Below are 25,816 nucleotides of genomic sequence, written 5' to 3' on the forward strand. Positions count from 1 at the left end.
GTAATGAGAGGACGGAGGCGACGGTTAAACTGATCGGCGACAACACAATTTTACTGTCACTTTTTATTGTCGCGATTTTTATTGGAGGGATGACGAACGGCGCGATGAAAGAACGGAAAAAGGATACAACAGATGATCTAATTGGCGGATGAAAATATCGTCCATGTTTCAAGCCAAGGTCCGTGTGCGTGTTATTGCGTGTTATATAAATATTTTTTGTGGTATGTGATATATATTTCGCTAATGTGTGCCACATTTTCTCTTTTAGGAGAGCGTAATTATTTTTACGGATATAGACGCGTCGATTACCGATATTTTCATTGGCGATAAATTCGAATAGCAATATATCACGAATGAGTAGTAATTTTTTTTGCGATGTCAGCACGTCTTAGTTAATTTTTTTTGCGATATCCACACGTCTTAATTTCCTGAGCTCTCTATCTCGTACAAAAGCATGCACAAATTTTTACGTGTATTCATAGACAGATGTAGAATAGATGCATATTAGTTTTAATGATTAATTAAAATGGAGATACACATTTTATTATAAAATTCTGTAATTATATTTTTGTAAATAAAACAAAATTTTGATTTTAAATGTCTGTAAAGTTAAGTAAGAATCTTAAAAAATATATATGATATCCCGTAATAAATAAATTGAATTTGTTAAAATTTGTTCAAGAATATTTGAATATAAATGATAATGTGCGCTTTTTTTTAAGAATCGAATTACTCAACAATCCATTTCAACTAATGTATTCACCAGTGCATCTACTCTAATGTCAAACGCGCCGCATGTGCGATGTCCTACATGTGAGACAGTTCCAGATGAACCGATTCCATGATATGCAACGTGACAGTGATAAGCAACGTCGTTCCAGCGGGCAAATAAAAATACGACACCCGAGTCAGATGAATAAAGGATGAATTTACGAGGAAGAGTGAGAAAGTGGGAGGGTGAGCATAAGACGGATGTATCGTGACGCTTTCGAGCAATCGGTGGCAGCAGATATGTAGCCGTGATACATCGCTCGAAGGGTAGGTCCGGGGGGTAGAAAGAGAGAAGGAGAGAAGGGAATGAAATCGCACATGAGCATCGAATGCGAAGCGAAGAAATGTACATATTCGTCACAAATGTCCCGTAAAATGATACGGACGTATGAATTGTGTCTTTTTTCACGTTTTCGCAGCACGAAAGCATACGTTTGGCGCGAAAACGTTGCGCAAGACAATCCGATCGTTCGTCAAAACGATGATATATGAAGGGCACGTAGAAATGGGCGTACAATCGTGAACGTTTTTTTAACGACTATTGTCGTCAAACGTTGTGATTTAAAACATGATGCGAAATAAAAGAAAAGGAGAGATGTAGCATGAATTTTTCACTCGGATAAAGTCGCATAATTTTTCAAACTTACGCAATGTAATTTCAAAAAGAGAAAAATCACAGAAAGAAAGAGAGAGAGAGAATTCTGTTCGTCGAGTAAATATTTTAGCTGGTCATCGAATATAATTAGTATGCAGTATAACTTTGTCAAAGTAACTTTTGCGAGGTTTGTTTATACATGTGTTTCTGAATTTTACATAAAAATACATGCAAACTCTATATATAATGCTTAATTTATTTGTTTTCCGTTTTTTGTCTGGACTGTACAGTTTGCTTTTCTCGCATACCTTGAAAAATCGATTTATATGGAAATAAACACATTAATTCGTTTAAATTCAGCAATGTCGACGTGCAGCGCTCATCTCAACTCTTTATTGAAAATGGACTTACAATTTTCCGGTGCCCTCCATACAGTGTCGTCCCAGGAGACGAATAAAAAATTAAAAAGTAGAAAACTTTGAAACGGCGGAACGACACAAAAGATTCATGTATCAAAGACTTGGAACGACGCTCCATTATGAATAACATATATAGACACAGCGTGACACATATAAGGGAGAAGCATAGATATTAAGATTGGAATTATTCGGGTAACGTGACATTTGCAAAATTATTTGGCGACCATTGAATATATTTAAATATTTTAATTAATATTTAAGTTATTCAAAGTTATTCAGATTTAATATAATAATGGAATATTTTATCTCTTGAATTGCATCTTAAATTAGAATATTATTTTTTCAATATAATGGAATATTTATAAAAATATTATTTTTATATTATTAGAGTGAATTTTTAGAAAGAAATACTTATTAGATATTATCTGACAATGAAAATATAAAAATTTAATAAAAAGAAACTATAAGTATGAGAAATAATATATTTTAAGAGAAGTCAAAATTTAAATTATATTTATATAAATATATGAGCTCTCTTTTTGTTTGATTAAAAAATATAGATTCTCTTTGTAAATACGTGAAAATTTGGCCGAATAATCCCATTCTTAATAGAGAAACACGGGGAAATTTTACCTTGCGACGACATCCTCGGCAACGTGGAGGATTTGATAGCCGGTTTCGTAGGTTTTGTGTCCGCTAGTCGTGGTAGGCATTGCAGAATCGTACGAGAGCGTTAGAGATTGCGTTAGTATTCATTATCGCGACGGGATCGATATTTTCTCATAGATATAGATATTTCACTTTTACGAAATTTTCCTTCGATTAAATTGTATTTCTACAACATTAATATTATATTCACTGAATACTGAATATAATATATATTAATCGTAGGAAATGAAAACAAATTAATTTAGGACGCTTATTTAAAATTATTACTAAAAGCAAAAATATTACTAAAAGATTGCATAAAGATTAAATAAATTGAATAAAGTAACGATGCAAGTTGATAAAAATATGTACATTTAACATGTGTAGCAACATTATTCCTTGGAATAACACAACATACATGTGTGTGTGTGTGTGTGTGTACACAAATTAAATTAAGTTATTATAAACAATATCGTTTTTGATATCATTAAATAAAATTAATCATTTAATAAATTGTAAATTTGTTAATGCAAATGAAAATAATTTAACGTCTGATCAATTATTCGATTGTGCAGATCGATCAAAATCGAGCATGAATCAGACAATTAACTTTGCAAGATTTTGAAACACAGTTCCAATCAATCCAGATCAATTAATTATAGGTCTTTCGAAACTACAATCGAAATCAAACTCAAAGATATATATTCTTCGATTGTGACAAATTTGCATACAATTTCTGCTCATTGCAAAACAACCAATTATATCTCGAGTCATTCTAAGCTATTATGCAGTTTTTATTGTTTCGGTAAGACCTAGATAATTAAAAAAGAAATATTAGAATTGTTCGGTGTATCTGACGTTTATCTGACATTAAATGACAACTTTTGGATTTTGCTTTCGGTTATTACGCTAGCGCTCAGGCAAACGTTTACCACTTTCTCGATAGGCGATCTAACAACGTGTGATTTGATATTCTGACAGCATGCTTACAATTAGCATACATTTTTGCTCGTTTATACGTGACGTGCGCTAGCCGTTACCTGCATGTTGCGGGGAGTGTTGTTTGGGGGAGTTCATGTCTGGTGGCTCGTCACTGAAGGACACTGACTTTTCAAACGACACCGACTTGTCTGGAATAGATGTTGATCAGCATATTTCTGCGTGATATATGTGCGTTAAGCGTAAAAAGCGTGTACCGAATGGAATTAACGCCGGCTATACGGATGCTTTCGCATAATCGAAGAAGTTCTATTTACCAGAGAGATGAATATTAATTAAGCTAGAAGGTCAACTTGGGATTATGCTCCTTTTGATATCTTTATAACTTCTGTTATTTCAAAAATTTAAACTAATTTACAAATATTTTAAACATTGCACTTGCAAAGTCATCTCTATTTCTAAACAGCTGTTTTCTCTGTTGATCATCCCTAAAGCCGGTGGCGGATAAACCGATTATGAAAATGTAAAGATTTCGATCTATGCATCGTGCAAACGAAAATCATAGATGAATGCAAGGAATATAAAATTAAATATATTATAGCATTTTTAAAAGACGATATTTCATATTTGCATGGAAAAAAAATAAAAAATAATCGCGCAATTTGAATACTAAAAGACGACTTTAAAAAGTGAAAAAAAAGTTCGCGGATGTCACTACAGATTTAATAAAAAATTTCAAATTATTGATGCTATTAAACTTTTTTAGAAAAATTACCACAAAATTATACATATAATCAAAAAAATAAAAAAGCGGGGACAAAATAAAAAGGCACGAATGTGCGAGACGTATAACGATGGTAACGCGAGAGATGAGAAGCGGCAATGCATTTGCGAGAGCAAGTGTGTGTGCATAAAGGAAACATATTTTGAAGCGCACCTTTGCCTAATTTTGGCGGTTTAACGTCAGTCCTTAAGTACGAGTCATCTGTAACGGCAGGTTGAGACACTTGAATTTTAAAGGACACGCGTTTTATTGACGTCAATAAAAAGGTAGAGATATAACGTTAAATATAATAATAATAATAATAATAATATTCATAAATATATGAATATATATAAATATATAAGATAAAAATATTTTAATATATATGTATATATATAAATATAAATAGAGCGGTTAATACAATGATTCGGAGGTGAATAGAAGATAGAAGAAGATGAGAGACACACCTGGCAGTGAGGCAGAGCTGGAGCTAGAATGTTTGTCGAACTCATCCCCGGCGCCTGGTGTGTGCGTTAGTCGGAATAACAAAGCAGTTGTACAGCAGGGTAGTTTAGGAGAGTTCAGTCCGTGAGACTTTATCGCCCCGAGCAACAATATACCGTTCAATTGTATCAATTTGTTACACGCGAAAATTTTCGCAAAATGTGCAAATATAAAAGCCGAGAAAAAGCTTATGAATTAAATTATTAAAGTTAATTATATACAATCATTTATCGATTCAAATTAATTTCAGATTCTTTCTACACTGCATATTAAACTCCTCAACTGTATGATTATAATATTGCTTGAATTATCTTTAATATTGATATTAATCAATTAAATAAATAAATGTTATAGATTAATATATTTTTTCAATCAATTATTCATTTAAAATTGTATCTACATGTGTGTATTAATGCAGTTTGCTACTTTTTGTTTGTTCTATTATACTAACGAACCGATATTATTGATATCAACGCGTATTCGAAATATATGTGCGTGTCTAAATAATACGTCCAAATATTCACAAGCTTCAACTTTGTTTCGAAACATGTTAGATATGAATAATAATATTGGCATATTGTTGCTGGCGCGTAATTCACGGCATAAATTCTTCCAAATATATATGTATGTATATCTGCATGTATGTATGCAACACACATATGTATGTATACGTATGCAAGTTTATATCTAAAATTGTGTCGTTTCAGTGAATTGCGACTTATCCAGAAGGCGACCACGATCGTTATTATTATTACATATCGTTCAAGACTGGAAATATAAAATGATGAAAATGCCAAAAATTCTTGTCAATTTTTCTTATACTGATGCATTCTTCATATAATTTTTTACACTTATTATTTGTTTTTTACTTTCTTTTGTATCCATATTTATAATTGTAAAATTTTAATAATATTGAATTTTATTATCAAAATTATTATTTTAACATTTACATTCATTTTGAATTTTTTATCTGCGATAATCTAAATTATGTCAAAGAAGAAATTATAATTATTAATTATTAATTCTATTAAAAGATTAGCGTAGCCGCCTCGTTTTCTAATGATCTAATGATCTAATGATGCGTTTACGATATGATGATGTTATTAAAAACCGTTTTAAGATGTCTGAGAGTAGTCGAAAGATGATGAAGTGGATAGATGAACAGGCACGGATGAAACGGACAGATGAATATTAGTGGAGACTACTTTATATGTAAGCTGTGTAGCAGTCTCTCATATGCTTCTTAGCTGAAACTATCTTAGTGAATTAAGTGAATGCGCTAACTCTTTTATAAAATGAGCACTAAAATGAAGAAATTAAATGACATCGCTAAAATCGATCGTCTTAATTAAGACAAAAATTTCCCAAAAGTAAGTCATGATGGCATCTATATGACTTGTCTCAAAAGAAAATAGAATGATTTTATTTATAGTCTTTTATTAAATTTATCTAGAATAAAACGTGATTAATTTAGTGAAAATATTGATTTTTCTCTTTTTGCCAAGAATTAAATTTTCTTTCTTTAGAATACTTAATGAATGATATATAAATTTTTTTCTGACCAAGAATTCTTTAATGCAACATTTAAGAAATAACCAAATGTTAAACTTTGCAAATTTCTAATATTGAGAAAAATAAAATTGTAGTAACTTATTTCCCGAAAGAAAATCATGTTGAATCAGATAAGTTTAACAAAACGAAATAAAACATTCCATTTTGATTTAGAGACAAATTCATATTCTTTCGCGATGATATGTTATCGAGAACTAAAGAAAAAGATGCTATGGCATGTTAGATGTGAAAACAAAACAGAAAAGCCTAGAGAAAAAGTAAGCTACGATTTTTACAAGATGCGTACCTGCGGCTCTCGCGTAAGGATCTCGTCCTGGCGGGACTTGCAAGTACTCTCGTGGCGAAGGGCTCGTATGTGGAGCATGTGTCAAAGCTTTCTGCACGAGCCCGGTTAGATTGGCCAACTGTCTTTCCATGTGCTCCACTCTTATCCTACGACAGATAATTCTTGATTAAAATGTTATGATATTATTAATTTCAGTAACATCTACCGTTTCAAAAATGGAGAATTTCGACTTTATTCTCGATGGGTAATGAATGTGATAATGAATACTGCAAAAATTATAACTTTCGACAAATGTTATCTATCATTATCTCTTTGGACAAAATTTCATGCGCCACAAAATACAATAAATGTTCATTAGATGTATTAAATATAATAAAATGAATTAGCTATTTCATTTTTATTACATTAATTAATTAATTAATATTTTAATCAATTAATTGAAATTATTTCTATTAATTTCGATATCAAATGATATTTTATCTTTAAACTATGATTCATATTATTACAATATTAATATTATAAAAAACATAATAATAAACTGAATATCATATAAAATGATGATGAATGATGTTATAGCGAATAAAAGGCAAAATGCGGTACATTAATTAAAAGATATTAATATCTATGTACTTTTATATTACGCATTTTTTTAGTATTATTTTTTTATATTCTAAAAGTCTGACTTTTAAAGCAAGAGATCGAGAGACTTTATGTTACAATGTAAATAATAATAAAAAATAATAATATTTTTACACATATCCGTTTTCACTGAAAGGACCTAAAATTTTTTCCCATGCAGGAAATTCTTTTCTTTATACAATGACATATGTAAAAATTCCATTTCTAATGTATATTTCTTGTTGGTGAAATCGGATATGAGTTATGTAATACGATGCTAATCACGTGCATCTATCGCTTTGCATGACAAGTGACAGCAGTGCCTAATCTACGTCACGGTGACAGTACATAAAATGATATACAGGGTGATATATATGACGCACGACGGATCATATCGTTTACGTGATTCTCATGGCGGTCAATTTCGGAACTTGGTGTAACTTCTGTAAAGTTGTGCGAGTTTGTGTGACCGACGAGAGAATCCATTTCAGTTTTCCGATATGTCTTCGTTCCACCATAGAATATTAATTCCCTCTACAAAGTTCTCATGCGAGAATGTTCATGACAGCTTCCGAACATCCTCATAGCTAATAAAGATTTATTACAAATGTGGATTTTAAATGAAAATAATTATATAATGATTTTAATATACAAATTTAAATTTTTGTATTACTGATGTGTTAAAAATATATATCTTTCATTAAAATTATTGTTATTAAATATCATTTTAAGTAATATAACATATGTATAAAAATTTAATTATAATAAAAACAAAAGAAAGTAACAGGATTTTATATAAAATTAATAATTAGATATAAAATAAAAATATAATGATATATCGCTAATACATTAATTTTTGCATGGATTGTTGTGGAATGGTATTAAGGAGACAATAAAGATAGATTATTGATCATGTACATCATCATAAGATGAATTACAGTAAAAAATTTTGTAAATTCGTTACATTATTCATTAATTTTACTTGGAGGCATGTTAATAATTTTATGATACGTGGTTGTGTATATCCGTTTTTTCTGTGGTACGTGCAAAACACCCTGTATATGATCAATGCATTCTTCTCTACGATCGCTAGTCGGCATGCTGCATTCCACCGAGAATTGTAAGGTATATATTTCTATACGTGTCATACACAATTTTTGAGTCACAATTAATTACGGCATATTTACACACATATGGCATATAATAGACACACATCTTGTTTTTGAGCAATAAAGAACATAATTGATATTATTTTGCAACAGTAAAATATGTAGAATGTTGTAGAAAATATGGGTAATATAAATAGGACACATAACATGTGTATAGCATCCACTAATCATAATATTTTTGAATATAATATCGTAATTTTAATAATTCAGAATTAAGATATTTGTTTAAAAAATAAGAAAAATAAAATATTTGTTTGTCTTATTTATTTATATTATTATTGATTTATATTTTTTCGCGTAGAATACAAGTATTAAATTACAAACTACAAACACAATAGCCTTAAATAGCTTCTTTTTTAATTAAAGCAAAAATCTGGCTAGGTATAAATCTTGTTTTTGAAAAATTAATTGAAAACTAAATCTGTATTTTACAATTCCCATATTATCCATGACATTGTATACTGTATATGTTATATCGTTTATGCAATACCATGTAAAAACAATTCACAATGAACAACAGAAAATGTTTCAGTTTTGCTTTTTTCTGATGTATTATTAATTTTTATAAAAATACAATTGTATTATTTATGACGTATTGTACAGATCAATATGCAAAACATAAAAATTTTAAATAAAATTTTGTAATTTTATAAGTATTATACAAACGATATATTATTTGTATTTGAAAAACGGAAGCATAAATCTAAAAAATTTATTTTTTAGGAAAAACTTGTAGATATATTAAAGAATAATCATAACTGTATATCTCAACTAATAATAATATAGCCAAAGTAATATGGATTTTTCAGTATTTAATTTAGCATATATATACAATTATATCGATTATCTAGTATATAAAGTTTACTGCATGCACTTTCAAAATAACTGTTGTTAATTATTTTAATTATTTTAATTAAATGTTTAAGCTATGTTATTTTATAATTTACGTAAATTGTTCAGTTGAAATGATTTATAGATATCAATAATAACAAATTTTGTTTGTTTGCTTCCACTTCTCAGAAATAAATTCGTTCAAGTCACTATTAATAGAGCCATTTGCCTCACGCAAACGGAAGTAACTCGACAAAACTAATATTTTAACATCTCTTTCTTGCGTGATCACTCAGTTAAAGTATTCGATGTAATCTACAACATGCACTTGCAGACAATTCTTTATAGATAATGTTCCCCATGCTTTGCATGGGAAAAGGGATAGCAGCGGAAGTGAATACATGTATTTCTCGATGAAACTCGAAATAAAATTCCTATAAAAAAACCGAACTTGCTAAATTATTAAAGTTTCATTCAAGTTTCAGAAATTGTTGATTCGTTCAAATTCGATCGGTCAAGCAGACATTTCACGAATGTGAACGCTATAATTGTTCGATGTTCATACTAATCTTGAAATAGCAAATTTCTAAAAAAATTTTTCGAAAATCTCAGAAATTTTTTATTATTTAAGTAATTATTTGACAAATGTGATTTCATCGACCATAAAATATCAGCATAAAATGGACATGTATGAAAAGTGATGGTATGAAAAGATTAAAAAAAAAAATCATTAGTGATGCTCTGATGCTATCGTTTCTTATAAATTTATATATATAAATATTTAATTAATTAATCGAACGATTGCATTCCGATTCATCTTTTCGTTCGGTATATATAAGTATTTAATCAATTAATCGAACGATTACATTCGGCTTGCCATTTTACTCGCTGCGTTACAGTGAATATCGCGCGAGAGAGGCAGGCAACATGTGCGGCGTCGTGCACGATTTCGACCGTCCGCGCGCAGACGAAAAACGGCCAATTTATATCTCGACTTCCGGACGCGATAGCGATTTTGTTCTTTTTGCATAAAATTCTACACCATTTCGCGGCACTACCGTTTAAATCTCGTCCCAATCGCCCGAGGAGCGGCTGACTTACAGTGAATATCCGAAATCTGCTTCTTGGACTCACGCTTAAGTGTAATATTTATATATATCGAATAAAAAAGCGGAACGCAATCAGTCGAATAGTGAATTAAATATTTATATATACCAAACGAAAAGATGAATCGGAATGCATTCGTTCGATTGATTCGTTAAATATTTATATATATAAATATATATATAAATATTAATATTATATATATAATTATATATATAATTATTATAATATTATATATAATATAATATTATAATATTATATATAATTATATATAATATTATATATAATTATATATATAAATATTAATATTTATATATATAAATATTTAATTAATTAATCGATTGCATTCCGATTCATCTTTTCGTTCGGTATATATGAATATTGAATTCACTATTCGACTGATTGCATTCCGACTCGCCTTTTTATTCGATATATATAAGTATTTAATCAATTAATCGAACGATTACGTTCGGGCTGCCATTTTACTCGCCGCCTTACAGTGAATATCGCGCGAGAGAGGCAGGCAACATGCGCGGCGTCGTGCACGATTTCGACCGTCCGCGCACAGACGAAAAACGGCCAATTTATATCTCGACTTCCGGAAGCGATAGCGATTTCGTTCTTTTTGCATAAAATTCTACACCATTTCGCGGCACTACCGTTTAAATCTCGTCCCGATCGCCCGAGGAGCGGCTGACTTACAGTGAATATCCGAAATCTGCTTCTTGGACTCACGCTTAAGTGTAATATTTATATATATCGAATAAAAAAGCGAGTTGGAACGCAATCAGTCGAATAGTGAATTAAATATTTATATATACCAAACGAAAAGATGAATCGGAATGCATTCGTTCGATTAATTCGTTAAATATTTATATATAAATGAATATAGCGATACGGATCAATATTACAGTTCAATATCCAGGCTTCGAATAGCAATTAAATAACTGGAAGTATTCCATTTACTATAAAATAATGAATTGCAGGAAAAAATTTCATCGATCATTTTCTTTAATATAAACGAATCTATTACTAATTGGATCATGTTATCTCTCACAAAATAAAAAAAAATACAATTGATAATTTTATATTTATGAATAATATTCATGTTATAATAAAGAATATTTCTCCGTTAACAGAATTTTGTTGAATTTAATACGATAGAGTTTATGTACTTTCGTATAAAAAATTTTCTCAAAGTTACAGAAAAAAAAAGAATTTTAGTCAAATCAACGTTATCATAATGGCTTTCATTTCACAAAATTTAAAGTTTACCTAATAATAATAATAGCTGAAAATTAATACATATTTAATCTGTGATCAATCAAACATGAAAGAAATGTATTTTAATTTCATTCATATCTTTCATCATGCATCCCAAGATAATAGTATCCACCTCCGTTTCAATGAAGAATCCAGATTCTCTCCTCCCTCTTCAAATAAAGTGAAAATAAATTTTAAGATAATTATATGAATTATTTTAAATAATTATTTGAATTAGTTTCTCGAAAGTTTCTAAGTAATATTTACCTGTTAGAAAAATGTATCGTAATAAAGTTATTGTTAATTATGTATTTTAAAACATACAATCAAAATTAAGACTCCCGGAATTAAGAGAGGAATAATGAAGGAATCCAGGATTCGCCACTGTCCTGCTTTTTAGGGGGAAGCACGCTCGAACGACACTCGTGCAATCCGTGTATTCATTCATAAGCATCCAGCTAGACAACCAGCCGGCTATTCGTGACGGTCGGTTTTTATATATTTTCCCTTTCTTTTTTTTCTTTCTCGCTTTATTCTTTTTCTTCTCATTTTTATTTTTTTTTCACAGGCAGGCAGACGCTCTACGCAAGACAAACACGCAGGCGAGACACGAGTTGTGTGTGTATGCGACACGTGGGTGCAGTACCGAGTAGCGTCGTAGGCCTGTCCGCCGGGTGGCAGGGGGGGTGCCGCCCCCGTAGGGAACGGGGACCGCGGGGGACCAGACGGCGGACGCCCCGGTGGTTTCACGCCGTAAAGACTGTACGATTCCTCCAACAGCTCCGTATCGCTGCACCACCCACAACAGACATACACATCCGCGCTATCAGACATTCAAGTGGAGGAGTCGACGGTGCGGGGACCAGTAATGGGAAAAAAAGGGGAGCATGGAATAGGAAAGAAGAAGGTTGGAACTCTCGTCCAGGGTGGAACGGGATGTTGGAAACAGAGACGACGATGTTTCGCCGACATAGGGGGTCGTCGTCAGGCGGAAGGGAAGAGAGATGGGCAGGGTTGGTTTCCAGGTGAGTGGAGTTTATTCACCCGGAGAGCGCACGTTCCTGACTTTATGGAAAAATCTCTCGACAGACTAAATGTACGCGAACTGGATGTACTATCGGAGTTTTTATTAAGGACGTTATTATATATATCTAATAAATTACTTCGTGTTTATTTCTCGATTAATAATTTCCCGGAACAAAAACATCCGTTATATATAATATATTAAATCTGCTACTGCATCAATAATATCATAACTATTTAAAGTTTTTAATAAACTCAATCGGTTCCAATATATATATATGGGCATATGATAAACTATATTCCACATAAATAAAATATGTATGCCAATAAAGCGAATGAAGTGAGTCTCATCGTGATGAAATAGCCAATATTTTCTTTCGTTATTGATTATATAAATTCTGCTACTTTTTCCCTGTGGAAATTATATTCTATTATTCACATACAGCAGCCTAGATTTCCTCTACTTCTCTTTATTTATATATTCATCAATTAAATCTTTAATAAACTATGTAACGGCCAAATATAAATTCCAATAACAAATTCTCAATCTTGTTAAAATAAATTAATTTACAATTGAATAAAGTCTAAATTCTTTTTATCCACTCGTACTTTTTTGAAAGTTCATTCGATTTTAAGTCATATAAAAATTCATATCATTTTTATGAAAATAAATTTTAGATTGATTTAAAAAATCTATCGGTAAATAAAACAGGAAATCTGAGATACTCAAATATGTAAATTTCATTAATTATAGCATGACGTGTCTCTTTAATTATTATCGAGTGCAATCGCGGTTAATTATTACGGAAGTGCGCAAAACTCCGGTTACCTGGCTTCTTCGTCGATAACAGGAGTAACGGTGCCCGAGTATTGCGAATAATACGGATCTTCGTAACTGCTACCGGCGCTGTAAGGCCCGGGTGGATATCTTCCGCTTCCGGAACCGACGCCACCACCGCGCTCAGGGCTGCTCATGTATCCACTTTCTCCGTGTAGTCGATCTGAGAAGATTTAAATCAGTAATGTGTGTTAGTCGGAGCCAGGGATGTCCATTAAAGTTCACTTTTCTTACATTATCTTGTTATATTGTTAGTTTATTTGAAAAAAAAAATAAATTTTATATTTAGCGGAATTTCCAATAATAATAATGAAATATATGAAATATGTGCTAATAATAAAATCTTAAATAATATTATAAGCATACATATATATATATATATATATATATATATATATATGCATACTATTAAATAAAAAAAAAAATATATATATATAGAGCTTGTAATAAATGATAAAAGTTAATGAATGATAAATAAATAAGTGAATAAAATCAGTAATTTATTTAATGTGCTGATTATACAGAATTAATTGCACGGTATTAAAATTTTTCATTTATTCTATGCAAAATATTTCGTGCGATTTTTTTTCAAATGAATCATCATCATTGTTATCTGTTTGTGGCTCGATACCTCCGTCGAATTCCGTGATGCGCGAATGTGCAAATGAAATTACGATCAACGGACCGTATCAATGAAGAAATGTCGTTTATCAGTCATCGTGATGGAGGATGAAGAAGAAAGATTTTTCATGATCGTGCTTTTTATGGAAGGGTACACAATCTATGACTCTCGAGTGACAGCGAGAGCGGATGAAAAATGAGATGAAAGGATGCTGCTTTTCATACATTATGATATCACATAGCATTCTAGAAGGCAGGTGACATACGCAAAAAGTTTTTGAGGAGCTTAGTTCTCTTAGTGTTGGGAATATTAGTTCGCGAGTTTTATTATAACTTTGTAATTCCAACACGCATTTTATGTGTCATTAAAATTTAAAAGCATGAAATTGCTTAGAATATTAATTCATAACACGAATAGAATTTCTTATAAACGCATTTGTATATAAATGTCTTGAAACAAATACCAATAAAAGATAGAGGAATTTCGAAATAAAATTAAAAATGCAATACATATTCAATATGTATCACGATTTCGAGAATATTTCAAAATGTATCAAGATATCTCAATTTTAAATACAATTATTGTAGAATTCCAAAAGTGTTAATAGCAAATAAGAATTGATTATAATAAAAATTAATATATCGAAAATTAATATAATATTATGTATGATAAGCATTGCTTCGTATACTAGTTAATTTTGTGCGATTGCGTGTAATTAATAAAATATAATAAAAAATTTGCGTTGCAAAGCACTCGGTTATTTCAAGGTTCAATTTCGGAGACAACACCCAATGAAATTTCAATCTTCTTCTTCTTTGCGCAATATGTCAACAACATTCAAAGTTCACCGGGGTAAATTCAAAACGTTTCGATTCAATCTATCCATTCCCATCTATTCCCAACACTATCTCCACGGTCTCGAGGTCGTTTAATTAAAACTTGGCTCGATCCGGCTAATCGCAACTGCCAATTTCATGGTTTTCCTGCGGTTATTGCATTCCGAGCAACCAAAATCACTCTTGTGCTCAGATGTTTCCTTATTACGAATGCGCATTGTTTCTGTCATGTTATATTAAAATATCTTTATTATAAATTTTTAGTATTTCCACTCATGTTTTATTCTATCAAGCTTTTATTCTACCAAATAATTTACTTTTACGAAATATATACAATGTTTTAAAAAAACAAGCGAAGAAAGATTAACCAAAGCGTCAAAGTAATCTGTGCATAAAACTGACAAAGGTTTATCTATCATTTGAATTTTTAATCGCGATGGAAGCAACGATAAATAATTATCTCCATATTGTTCACAAATAAAACAGAAGTGTATTTTGTGTTTCAATTGGGTTCTATTTCGCTTCGGACACAGTTCTATTCTGTTCGGTGATTGCACCGTTTCAAAATTTACAAGGCACACTGTCTACAGCGCGTATCCGTTTCGGAACAAATTGTATCACGATAAAAGTCCTTAACCGGAAATTGTATCAAACGCAAGTGTGTGTATACGGCTACGTGATTTGACCGCGTGTACGTGTTTTTCGATACGTATCCGTTGCTCCATCGTCAGTAGGTTCGAACATTTCAGTTCGGTTCGATATTTCCCTTATGAATTGTTAACGATGTTTCGTCCAATCTACTGTTTGCGATCAGAAGAGAAAAATGTATTGTTCGTTTGGGACGAGCAATTCTTTTTTATTATCATCACAGGTAATTTTTTTATGATCATTAGGGTAAGCTGCACGTAATTGTTACTTCGTATGTTAATAATATTAGTAATAAACAGCTTATTTGATAATCTCTAATTCTAGACAAAACAAAATATTATAAATTTTGAAGCAATAGCAAAGTTAGTCGATTTTCAACAAAGCACGCGATATAAGAATATTATCGATCTTGGTCGATTTAAATTATAATACGTTATTTTATTATCGATCTGTTATCGTCCCGTTGCGGAAGGATCGAGCTGTGTCTGACGAATGTTTAAGGATACTACTGACCTGGTATACTATAGAGGGAGACCGAGCTGTCTCTAGAGAAGCGCGCCGAGCCCCCGAGGCTTCCAAGGGGACTCTTACCACACTGGTAGCTGCGAAGCGGCTTGGCCGGCGGCACCCCGCCACCACCTATCCAACCATCCAAAAAACCAAACAAAAAACCAATGTACCCAGGTGCTCCGATGCACGTATCTCTCTGCCACCTCGCTAAGCCGTTCGACGTTCAGTGCACATGCAGAAGTGAACAAGAGGGGATCTCGATCCGCGTGGTCGTTATCGATGTCTTTTCGCCAATTTCTCGTGCGAAAAGAAGCAGCTTCGTTCAAATTTACACAGTGCCCATATAAATATATATATCTGATAATTCCGAATACATGTACGAATCGTATTTCCTGAGCTGCGATTTTATCAGGTGGAACAAAAGATCGGGTGATAAAATTAATAATCGTCTATTAAAGATGACTTTAGATGACAATCACACTCACATTTTTAATGATTTTGTAATGAACGCGTAATGATTACGAATGTCGTCGAAATTTAGATGCGACAGCTTGTCGACTTTTATATATGCACTTCTCGATCACACGTTATTACATACAATGGTCGCAAAGCGTCAAGAGAAATGTCTTCTTTGTTTTCGTCTAATAAAATCGATTCATCGGGCTGACACAGCAACGTTTCATTCTGCAAAAGATAGATTCGCCACGTCATACCAGTCGATGATTAATTGTAATTGGTCCACGATCAGCTATTCACGCGTCCTGAATCTGTCCTTTTCGGCGTCTTAGTATCTGTTCAAGTAAAACGTTTCTCTCGACAACAAGGAGAACGTTCGTGGCGAATGAGGCCATCCTTTCCCTTGGACATTATATACAGCTTAAATGTTTTTGAGTCATCCCGAACAGAGCATTTGGTCAACGTCGATGGTCGTAACGATTTCAGATGTTGAATAATCAAGAATCGAAACGACCTTGCAACTATCGATTGGAAGAAATGGAGAGCGATCGCGGGTACGTGCGTCTGTGTGCGTTAAGCTTAAAGCATGGGGTATGCGATGAAAAAAATTGGTCGAGTCAGAAGAAGGTTTCAGAGGGAAAATTATTAAATTAAAAATAATCGTTTCACTACTTTGTGCTCATCGATCATTCTTTGCCACTCAATCGTGCCACAAAAATAATGTTTTCAGAATGAAATGATTCTAACATGTAGGTTTTTTAGCAAAATTTATGAACTTATAATTATTCGAATTCAAATAGTTGATATTATTATACGATGAATATTAATTATAAATATAAATATTATTATACGATAAATATTAAACAATTTTCAAATTATATTAAAATCAATTAAATCAATTTTAAAATTAAATTCAAACTCATAAACTTGATTTCTTTTTACACAATTATTAATTCGTTAAAACATTCTTCTATATTCTTCCTATTCTATATAGATGTTTACGTTATGAATATTTACAATAAATAAATAATATAAAATAAATAACTGTTCTCTCATAATTGCTCAGTGGATTCGACCAATTTTTAGAGGCAAACGATAAAACTTTATTTTTCTTTGTATATTGTATAAAGCTTATCGGAATTGGGCAGGTTTTTAAGCATGTTAACTCCATTAAGACAACCAGAATATTAAAATCTATTTTCGTATATGAGTCAAATATAATTCTTTCGGCAAACTTTTAATTTCTTATGAAATTTTAACCAGAATTAAATTCGATATTGAAATCTTATTTTGCAAAGCAGCTTTGTTTTGTAATTTTAAAGATTTTGTTTTAATTTTAAAGATTTGTTTTGTAATCTTAAAGTTTCTGGTCAACTTAATGTAAGGGAATACGAAGTTATGTAGGACGAGCGTATGTAGATTTCGGAAGAAGAATGTTCTAATGATTTCTATATCACATTGAACATCAGTTGAGCATGAAGGAAATGTACATAAAATGCGAAGCGATAAATTCTTATCGATATCATGAGCGGCCCAAAGCGTTTTTAAAAGTTTTATCTTATTTACTACTACATTAGATATGTGATTTATTATAAATATATAACTTGAAAAAAAAAGAATTCATTTCACAAGTTAAATTATCTTATTCGTATATATATCATATATAATAATTTGAAAGGGACTATAATATTATAAAATCTAATTGCGATAATATTTTCATAAAAGAGTTTGCGAATTATCGAGAAAAATCCTTGATCAGTTTGTCATTTAATTTAACTACAATGTAAGCAGTTCTTTCATTTGGAGGACAAATTTCATAACAAATTTCATATCGAAAATTTAAAGGAAATGTTTCTTATAATATTGAGCCGCTCATCGATGATCTCGAGGATATGAAATTCGTTGATCGCGAGCACAGTCGGTTTGCACATCTGTACGCAACGCGATGAGATGTGCATGTTTGTACGGAAATAGAAGAGGAAGAGGAAAAGAACGTGGGCATTCGTATACCTGGTGTGGTAAGAGTCTTGGGCTGCGTCGGCGTCGCGCTCGGTCCTCCGACGACGCTCGATGCCGCCGGGCTGTACGCTCTTAAGAGCGATCCACCGCGCGGCAGGGTGCTGCTTCCGCCCACGTAATATCCGCTGCCGGACGTCGAATTCTTGGCTGTCTGCGGACAGAGAAGAAGAATATGAGCGATTCACATGCTGATAATCCGAAAGCCGGGGAACCATTTATATCACTTTTCAAGATGGCAATCACGATAATTTAATTTGACGTGCGATTGTGTGGCAATCGGAAGCTATCATTTCTGAACAATACGTTCGATTCAAATTGCAAGATGCTTTTATTCAGTTATTTATTTATTTCGTCATCTCTGGAAAATTTCGACATCAGATATGATCAGTAACATTTTTTTGCAGGCATTGAAATTTCTATCACGATTATTCGGGATTGCTATCTCGAGAATTGCCGAGAGGTAGATTCTTATCCATGTAAATTTTCGTTATACGAATATTTCTTCAAGAGTAGATGTCGCAACAAGACTCGGTACCGTTAACGTTAACTTTCCAGAATGTATTTTTCAGTGCGGGCATTTTTACGATCGTTTTAACATATGTGTTACGTATCAATTTCCCGACGTACATAAACTTTTATCAAGCTTGATTGATGGCGGATTTAATTCATCGTCATCTCAAGTTATTGCACAAATAAATTTCTTTTTTCTCATCACTAAATAAAAATATTTAAAATTTTAAGACTTTTAAATAGAAAAAAATATTTACAGCTATTTGTAGTTATTTTTGCAAGTATTTTTATGCATATCCTTCTTTTAAATGCGTGCAAGACCTTGAATTCTTCCCGGCTTAACTTTCAAGAAAATGCACTCTGAGATATTCACGTGCTCAATAAAGCGCGTTTGTAATTCCGCTCTTGCTTGCGACATGGAATGTTTAAGTTATTCGTCGTATCATCTCGCTTATTCTGTGTCTGAATAACTTTCCATGCAAAATCAACTTTCCCATATCGATCATTCAAAATGCACATTAGAGGTCATATACTTGAATTGTAAAATAATTTAAGAAAACAAAACTGTTTGTCGCGTATTACATTGAAATCGACATTTTTACGAGATTATATTGTTGGTTTAATCTACGTATTAAATTCTCCAAAAATCAAAGAATGTACACTAATTTTAAATTAAAATATTTTGAGAAACTTCAAATAAATAGTCTTCAAAAAGTTTAGTCGCATTCTTTTTCAATATTTGCTTCATTAATTTGTCATTATATTGAAATTTTTTTTTATTCCATGTATCAGAAATCATTAAGATTGATCATTAAGAAAAATATGATAGTAAATATTACAATATTATTAAATTAAATTTATTAAATTAAATTTATTATTTAATTTACTTAATTTATTATTAAATTTAATTTATTATTAGTATTATTAAACTTATAAATGATAAGATTTAATGCATACTTGATATATTTGGCATAAGATGATTGCAAATTTCTAGCATATTTATTCCACAATTCATGCGTGGGCGATTTCGACCATCTCGTCATCTCTTGGTCAATCAATGGTAAAAATTACATGTCGTGCGCAGTGGACTTAAAATGGGGCGCCTTAACCTGCGACTGTCACGAAAGGTCCTCCCTCTTCTGAGACTGATTCCGCTCTGTACTCACGCGCTCGTACTCGAACGATTCGCATCGATTTCGCTTTAGTCGTTGTTTACCGTTGTCGGGAGTTTGGCTCGCTTTTGGTCGCTTCACTCGCCGGGCGAATCGGTCAAGAAGAGAGTGGAGAGAAAGAGGTAGATCCACCGGTTCGGTTCCGAAGAGAATGGCTCGAAATTAGAGCGCCCTAATTAGTGAGAAGCGACAGAGATCGATCGCAAGAATAAAATCGAAAAAAAGAGAAATAAACTTTTCTTTCTGAGGGAAATTTCTCTTAATTCAGGTACATCTTTTTTCGTAGTAAATAACTCACTCAATAAGTGAAAAGAAAAAAATAATTGCTTCTCCAGGCATCGATCATACGTCGAATGTGAGTGAAAAGAGAAAAAAAAACAAATATTCTTTCTTTCGCCTTTTGCACGTCTACGTGAAACCTGAAGAGAAGTCCATAAGCCATTGAAGGGCTGTCTTTTCACTCTTGGTGTCCTTTTAATTATAGAGATCATCAAGCGAGAACCAACAGAGTTCTAGCGAAGCTTTTGATTGCGCGGATGGGAAAGGAAGACCAGAGAGAAGACTATTGCTGCATTTTGTGTTTTCAGTCAGCATGAAAGCTATCACACATCGAGCGAAGAAAGTCGACAGCGAAGCACCTTTATATGCTTCAACAAACATGTCAAGTATCAAAAAAGCATACGTCACAAAAAGTTTGTAATTTCTCGCTCACGCTAGCAAGCGAAATCTCTTTATCTTTCGGCTGCAGGTATAGAAAATTCAATCTCTAAAAATTTAATAACGAGCAAATGACGGAAGAAGGTCTACGTATCGTTGTCCCGATCACGGAAACTATCAATCAGCGATAGATAAGTTACGAAGAAATTGTGCGACGAGAGCAAAAAGACCTTGCAACTAAAAAAAGAAAAATCCATACAGCGAGTACAAGATAGATTGGCAGACGAGAGGAGATGCTAGACAATTCCTTGCAGTTTGACGAGAACGGTAAACGAGAGGAAGAAGGAGTCGCGTATAAAAAAAAGGATATTAGCAGGAAAAGTTAGTAAGAAAAGTTGAGCAAATGTAACAGACAATCCTCTTTTCGTTGAGTACGATCAGATAGACGTGGAATAGGATTAAAATAAGAGGCTGCAGCCAAGTGTGCGAGAGATAAAGAGTGAGAGAAAGAAAAATCCGGACCAAGAAAAGAAGACCAAGGAGTACTGTGTAAAAACGGCGAACTTTTGCTGCGAAGCAATTAAAGAAATAGTACTTGGACGCAACGAGAGCGATGATAAGATAAGAATGAAGAAATTCGCGATCAACTTCGGAATTAGTGTCCTCTCTTTTTCGTTCTCCGTCCTTTTAGGCCCGCTTATTGCGGCGATTTCAGGCATCTCGCCTGTAATTGCCGAGAAGAATGTCCTCAATACCCCGATGCATAGCGTCGAATTGACGCAAAAGGGTTACATCCAGGTGAGAAATAATTCGAGAGAAATTTCAACGTTCCTCGTTTAATTGCATCAAGAGCGTAAGACGCAATCTCATTTTTTATGCGATGAATTATTTAGCAATTAAAATTGTTTATATAACGAAAGAGAAAATAAAAATAATTAAGTAATTGAAAAATTTGAGACACAAATGTAATAATAAATGTAATAATTTGTCCGTAATCCAGAAATAAATGTCTATAATTTTCAACATCAGAAATATATATCGGATCTCTTTTTTGCTTATTAATAAATAAATACTGATTAATATAAAATTATTGTATTGTTAAGTTTGCAGTCAATAACATGACGATTTTTAAATTTTCCACTATAAAGTAGCTGTGCAAAAATTCTCGTAATTTCGCTGAAATGCTCAATTAACCGAGTAAATTGATTATAGATTGCGCAGTGAAACATTTCATAATCCAGTTAAATACATTGACAAAAAATAGGGGGCAAATAATGCTAAATCGATACGTTGTCGGATATAACGGATACACATTTTTCAACCAAGTATGGAAAATCGCGAGGTTTCTATCGATTACGTGAGCAAAAGAGAGTTATTCCATAACACGTGTAGAAGAAATTGGTTTCACATTGATTGCTTAATTTTCATCGTTCATTCTAAAAAACATTATGATTATGAGGTCCTTTCTACACGTACAATGAGTTTCAAGTTTTCTTTTATGCTTATTGTCTTCGACTGAATTTTAAAATAAAAAGTAGTATAAATTCTTACTCTTTCTTTCGATTTTTTATTTTTTTAATTAATTTTCTCGAATTATAATTTTATTTAAACAGATTTATTAAAATTCACAAAATATCTAATAATTTTTATAAAATTTTTTCAAAAACTAAGAATGTTAGAAAATTTTTATTCAAGATTTAATTTTATATATCGATTAAGAAATTAAAAAATAAAAAAACTATAAATATAAAGGAAAATAGTAATCATCTAAAACACTTTGTCGCTTTAATTAGATAGTGAAGCAGTACATGGTATGCTAGCTAATTATCTCCACTTTTTAGTTTCTTAGATGGGCATTACCCGTGCCGGAAATTCACGAGTTTACATTCTGCCTTTGGATAAAATCAACAGATTTCACATATCCACACTCGATCTTTTCATATTCGAGTAAGTATCATTATCAATCTTAACTTGACATTTCTTTTGTGAATAAAATTTTAAATTGATACACAATACATGGACGAATTTCATGTTTTTTTTTTCTAATTTATATGCATATTGCATCTAGAGAATTATTACGTAAAACAATAAATGCAGGGACAGTTCATTTTTTTAATAAAAGAAAATAGACTCACTGTTTGATAATTTAATAATGAGAAAAGCAATCTTGAAACATGTCACAAGAAATTAAAAAATATAAAAATTATTTCGCAATTTTATTTATAAATAAATCGAAAGTAACACTTCGCATGTTGTTACGTTAATATGGAATTACATCGAGACAAATGTAATATCTGCAAACGAGTGATAATAAACGCCTAATGTTCTTAGCAGTACTACTTCCCACTTCTATCTTGGAATTGTTTTAACCGCTTTGAGACAGTAATGAGGACTGTTTTCTTACATGGGGCTGCTATTATCTACTCCGGCATTCAACGAATAGTTGCACAAGAGTCATTTTCCCGCGGAAAGTCGTAACGAGAAAAGTATCTTCGCTTACGGAAAATCGTTTCTTTGCTCGCACTTATGCGCATTGCATGTGTTACTTCGTTGCAACTTAATAGTATGTTAATGGATATTTTACCTCGCGGCATTATCCTTTTATGTATGAGAATTAGATGTTAAACTCTTTCTTGTGAAACGCGAATTGCTCGCATTACAGAATCTTGCGAGATTTAACTACTTTCCGATAGCGAAAAATAAACGAAATAACTGAATATTTATGATGAAACAGAGAGAACCGAGAAAGCTCTATCTCACAACCTTGACGGAAAATATTTTGTAATTATTTCATAAAGATCTCCTTCTATAATAGTATACTATTGTATCATAAGCAATCTCTGAGAATATGTCATAAAAAATTAAATGATGTATAAATTGCTTTTCAATTTAAAAATTACAAATGTGAGGAAAATTAGTTTCAGAAAATTGAGCAGAGCTATTATTGAAGGTTGCTAAGGTTGAACAATTTTATTAAAGGATAACATGTTATTTGTGAATAATAAACATAAATAAAAAATCGTCTTAAAATCATATTATTAACGAGAAATATTTAGAATTGTACTCCTTAATGCATAAATTCTGGCTCTATATGTTTCGTTGCATTTTGATCGAGAAGGCAATATGCAAATATAATCCTCTTTCACCATCAAAGGGAACGAGCAGGAACGTTTGATTCGATCTTGGATATCATCGCGCGGAAGAAGCATTCATCTGGAAATCGACGGCGTGGAGGTATTTCGAAGGTCGGTTCGCATACAAGAGCACCGCTGGTATCACATATGTCAAAGCTGGGAGAACCGGGTCGGTCGTTACGCCCTGTGGCTTGACGGACATTTGGAGTTGCAAGGTCACCTCGAGGAGGTAAATCGTGCTCATTGTTAAAATACCTACAGATTTTGGCACAAAAATATTTTCGTATGATCTAAATTCAAATTATGAAGTGTAGGTCTCGGTTATTCACATCTTCAAAGCTTTTTTTTCCTAAATTATTCTCTATGCGATGCGCCATAAGATCATTAACAGAAGACTATTTTGCAGATGATCGAGCACGTGATCCCGGGAGGCGGTGATATCGTCTTAGGTCAAGAATATACCGACTTCGATAAAGGGCTAGAAGAGGGCATCGAGGGTGCGGTCTTGGGTTTTAATCTTCTGCTGGCTTCGGCGTTCAATTCTCTCGACAACGGCCCTCCAAGAGCCTTCCGATCAATCAATGAAACTACGGATCAGACTATGGTTCCCCTCGCGGCAACCCAGATGAAAATGGCGAGGCGTGATTCGAATTTCAGAGCGACGCGTGCACTCGATAGACTGGTTTCGATGCGATTTGCGCTCAGTCCTAATTGGTCTCGGAGAATTCTTCAGCAGAATTCCTCAACCGTATCGCCATTATCGCATCGATTAAATATTGCCAATGGTATACGAAAAAAGGAGACATTGCCGATCCGTAGACAGGCGATCACTTTTGTCGATGATTTGATCGGAGAAATCGGTTTATCCAAAAAACCATCGGACGATCCCTTGGGTCTACAGCTAGTAAAATTGTCTTACGTTCGCTGCCAGCTGGGCAGAGGTAGCCCGCCCATAGGCGATTCGTTAATGTTAATTTCTTGGAGCAGAACACCCGTAAGAATGTTCGGCGGTGCTACCATAAAAAACGTCGGCGATGAATGCGGTAAATTTTAAGGGATTTTTCCCGAGCACACTCATATTGTATCAAAGTGGAAAGCATATAATTAAAGGATGCTTTTCATAACAGAAAATATACTTTGCCACAAAAACATGAGTTTGTCAGAAAATTTAAAATTAAAATTATGAAACGCGCTTGATAATTTTTTTAAATTTGAATAAAGTAGAATGTTCGAGTGAGTTTAAAAAAATATTGATGTAATGTTACAAAATATATGTAATACTAAAAAATGGTAAATTTAAACGATAACGATTTATGCATTAAAATATATCGTTTTTTATTATTTTTAATATTCTCGAAAGTTTTTTATAATATTCCATTTTATTATAAGCTACTAGAAATATACCGTTATATTAATTTTAAAAAGAATATGATATGCATATTTATGTAGTTTTTAATTTAAGTTTATGCCTATTTTGTGTTCTGTAGGATGTTAATTTCCAGTGACATTATCTTCTTAAAAGTTTTTTTAAAAATATTTTTATATAGATATATTTGTACATTATTTGTAACCACTTTAAAATTCTCCGTTTTTAGTGCCATACGTAGCAAGCTTGTTGCAATCACTAATAAAGGATAAGCGTAAGCGAATTTAATAGTCTCGGCCTTATTAATGCATTTACGAGTAATTACTCACATAACTTTGATTGCACGACTCCACAGTTTCAAGTCGCATAATTACGGTTCGACTAAAAGTTCCACCCGCAATCGATGATTTCGCTTCACGTATCGATCCGCGTAGGGCGTTAATTAATTCTACAAATTTCCTTTAACAATCGCTGTCGCAAGGGAAAAATGTAAATGTCTCATGCCATAAAAACCGTGATTTTTTTCTCTATTTGACAAAGTTA

The 25,816-nt window shown here is 32.3% G+C and overlaps 2 protein-coding genes across 16 annotated transcripts in view; one reads left to right on the top strand and one right to left on the bottom strand.

The window, feature by feature from the left end:
- The window catches only part of LOC105252903, a 179,950-nt gene that overhangs the window by 19,988 nt on the left and 134,146 nt on the right, over positions 1-25,816 (bottom strand). For 2 of the 14 annotated variants that reach the window (XM_025414645.1, XM_025414659.1), the window contains exons 9-17: positions 18,426-18,585; positions 15,963-16,100; positions 13,335-13,506; positions 12,129-12,272; positions 6,498-6,643; positions 4,603-4,656; positions 4,310-4,378; positions 3,474-3,563; positions 2,419-2,481 (exon numbers count right to left, since the gene is read on the bottom strand). In XM_025414645.1, coding sequence (XP_025270430.1) covers positions 2,419-2,481; positions 3,474-3,563; positions 4,310-4,378; positions 4,603-4,656; positions 6,498-6,643; positions 12,129-12,272; positions 13,335-13,506; positions 15,963-16,100; positions 18,426-18,585 — 1,036 coding nt within the window. The remainder of the gene's footprint in view (positions 1-2,418; positions 2,482-3,473; positions 3,564-4,309; positions 4,379-4,602; positions 4,657-6,497; positions 6,644-12,128; positions 12,273-13,334; positions 13,507-15,962; positions 16,101-18,425; positions 18,586-25,816) is intronic. The other 12 variants (XM_025414646.1, XM_025414648.1, XM_025414647.1 and 9 more) reach the window with 12 other exon arrangements.
- On the top strand, positions 12,270-25,093 carry LOC112639746. Of its 2 annotated transcripts, XM_025414661.1 has the most exons (5): positions 20,172-20,384; positions 20,601-21,571; positions 22,615-22,720; positions 23,928-24,136; positions 24,314-25,093. In XM_025414661.1, exons 2-5 carry the CDS (start codon positions 21,401-21,403, stop codon positions 24,959-24,961), a joined length of 1,134 nt encoding a protein of 377 aa, XP_025270446.1. In that variant the 5' UTR covers positions 20,172-20,384; positions 20,601-21,400; the 3' UTR covers positions 24,962-25,093. The 2 variants fall into 2 exon arrangements, with proteins under 2 accessions (XP_025270447.1, XP_025270446.1); XM_025414662.1 differs by lacking the exons at positions 20,172-20,384; positions 20,601-21,571 and adding an exon at positions 12,270-12,507.

The sequence above is a fragment of the Camponotus floridanus genome, unplaced genomic scaffold, assembly GCF_003227725.1.
Source record: "Camponotus floridanus strain SB8 unplaced genomic scaffold, Cflo_v7.5 scaffold86, whole genome shotgun sequence".
Lineage (NCBI taxonomy): Eukaryota > Metazoa > Arthropoda > Insecta > Hymenoptera > Formicidae > Camponotus > Camponotus floridanus.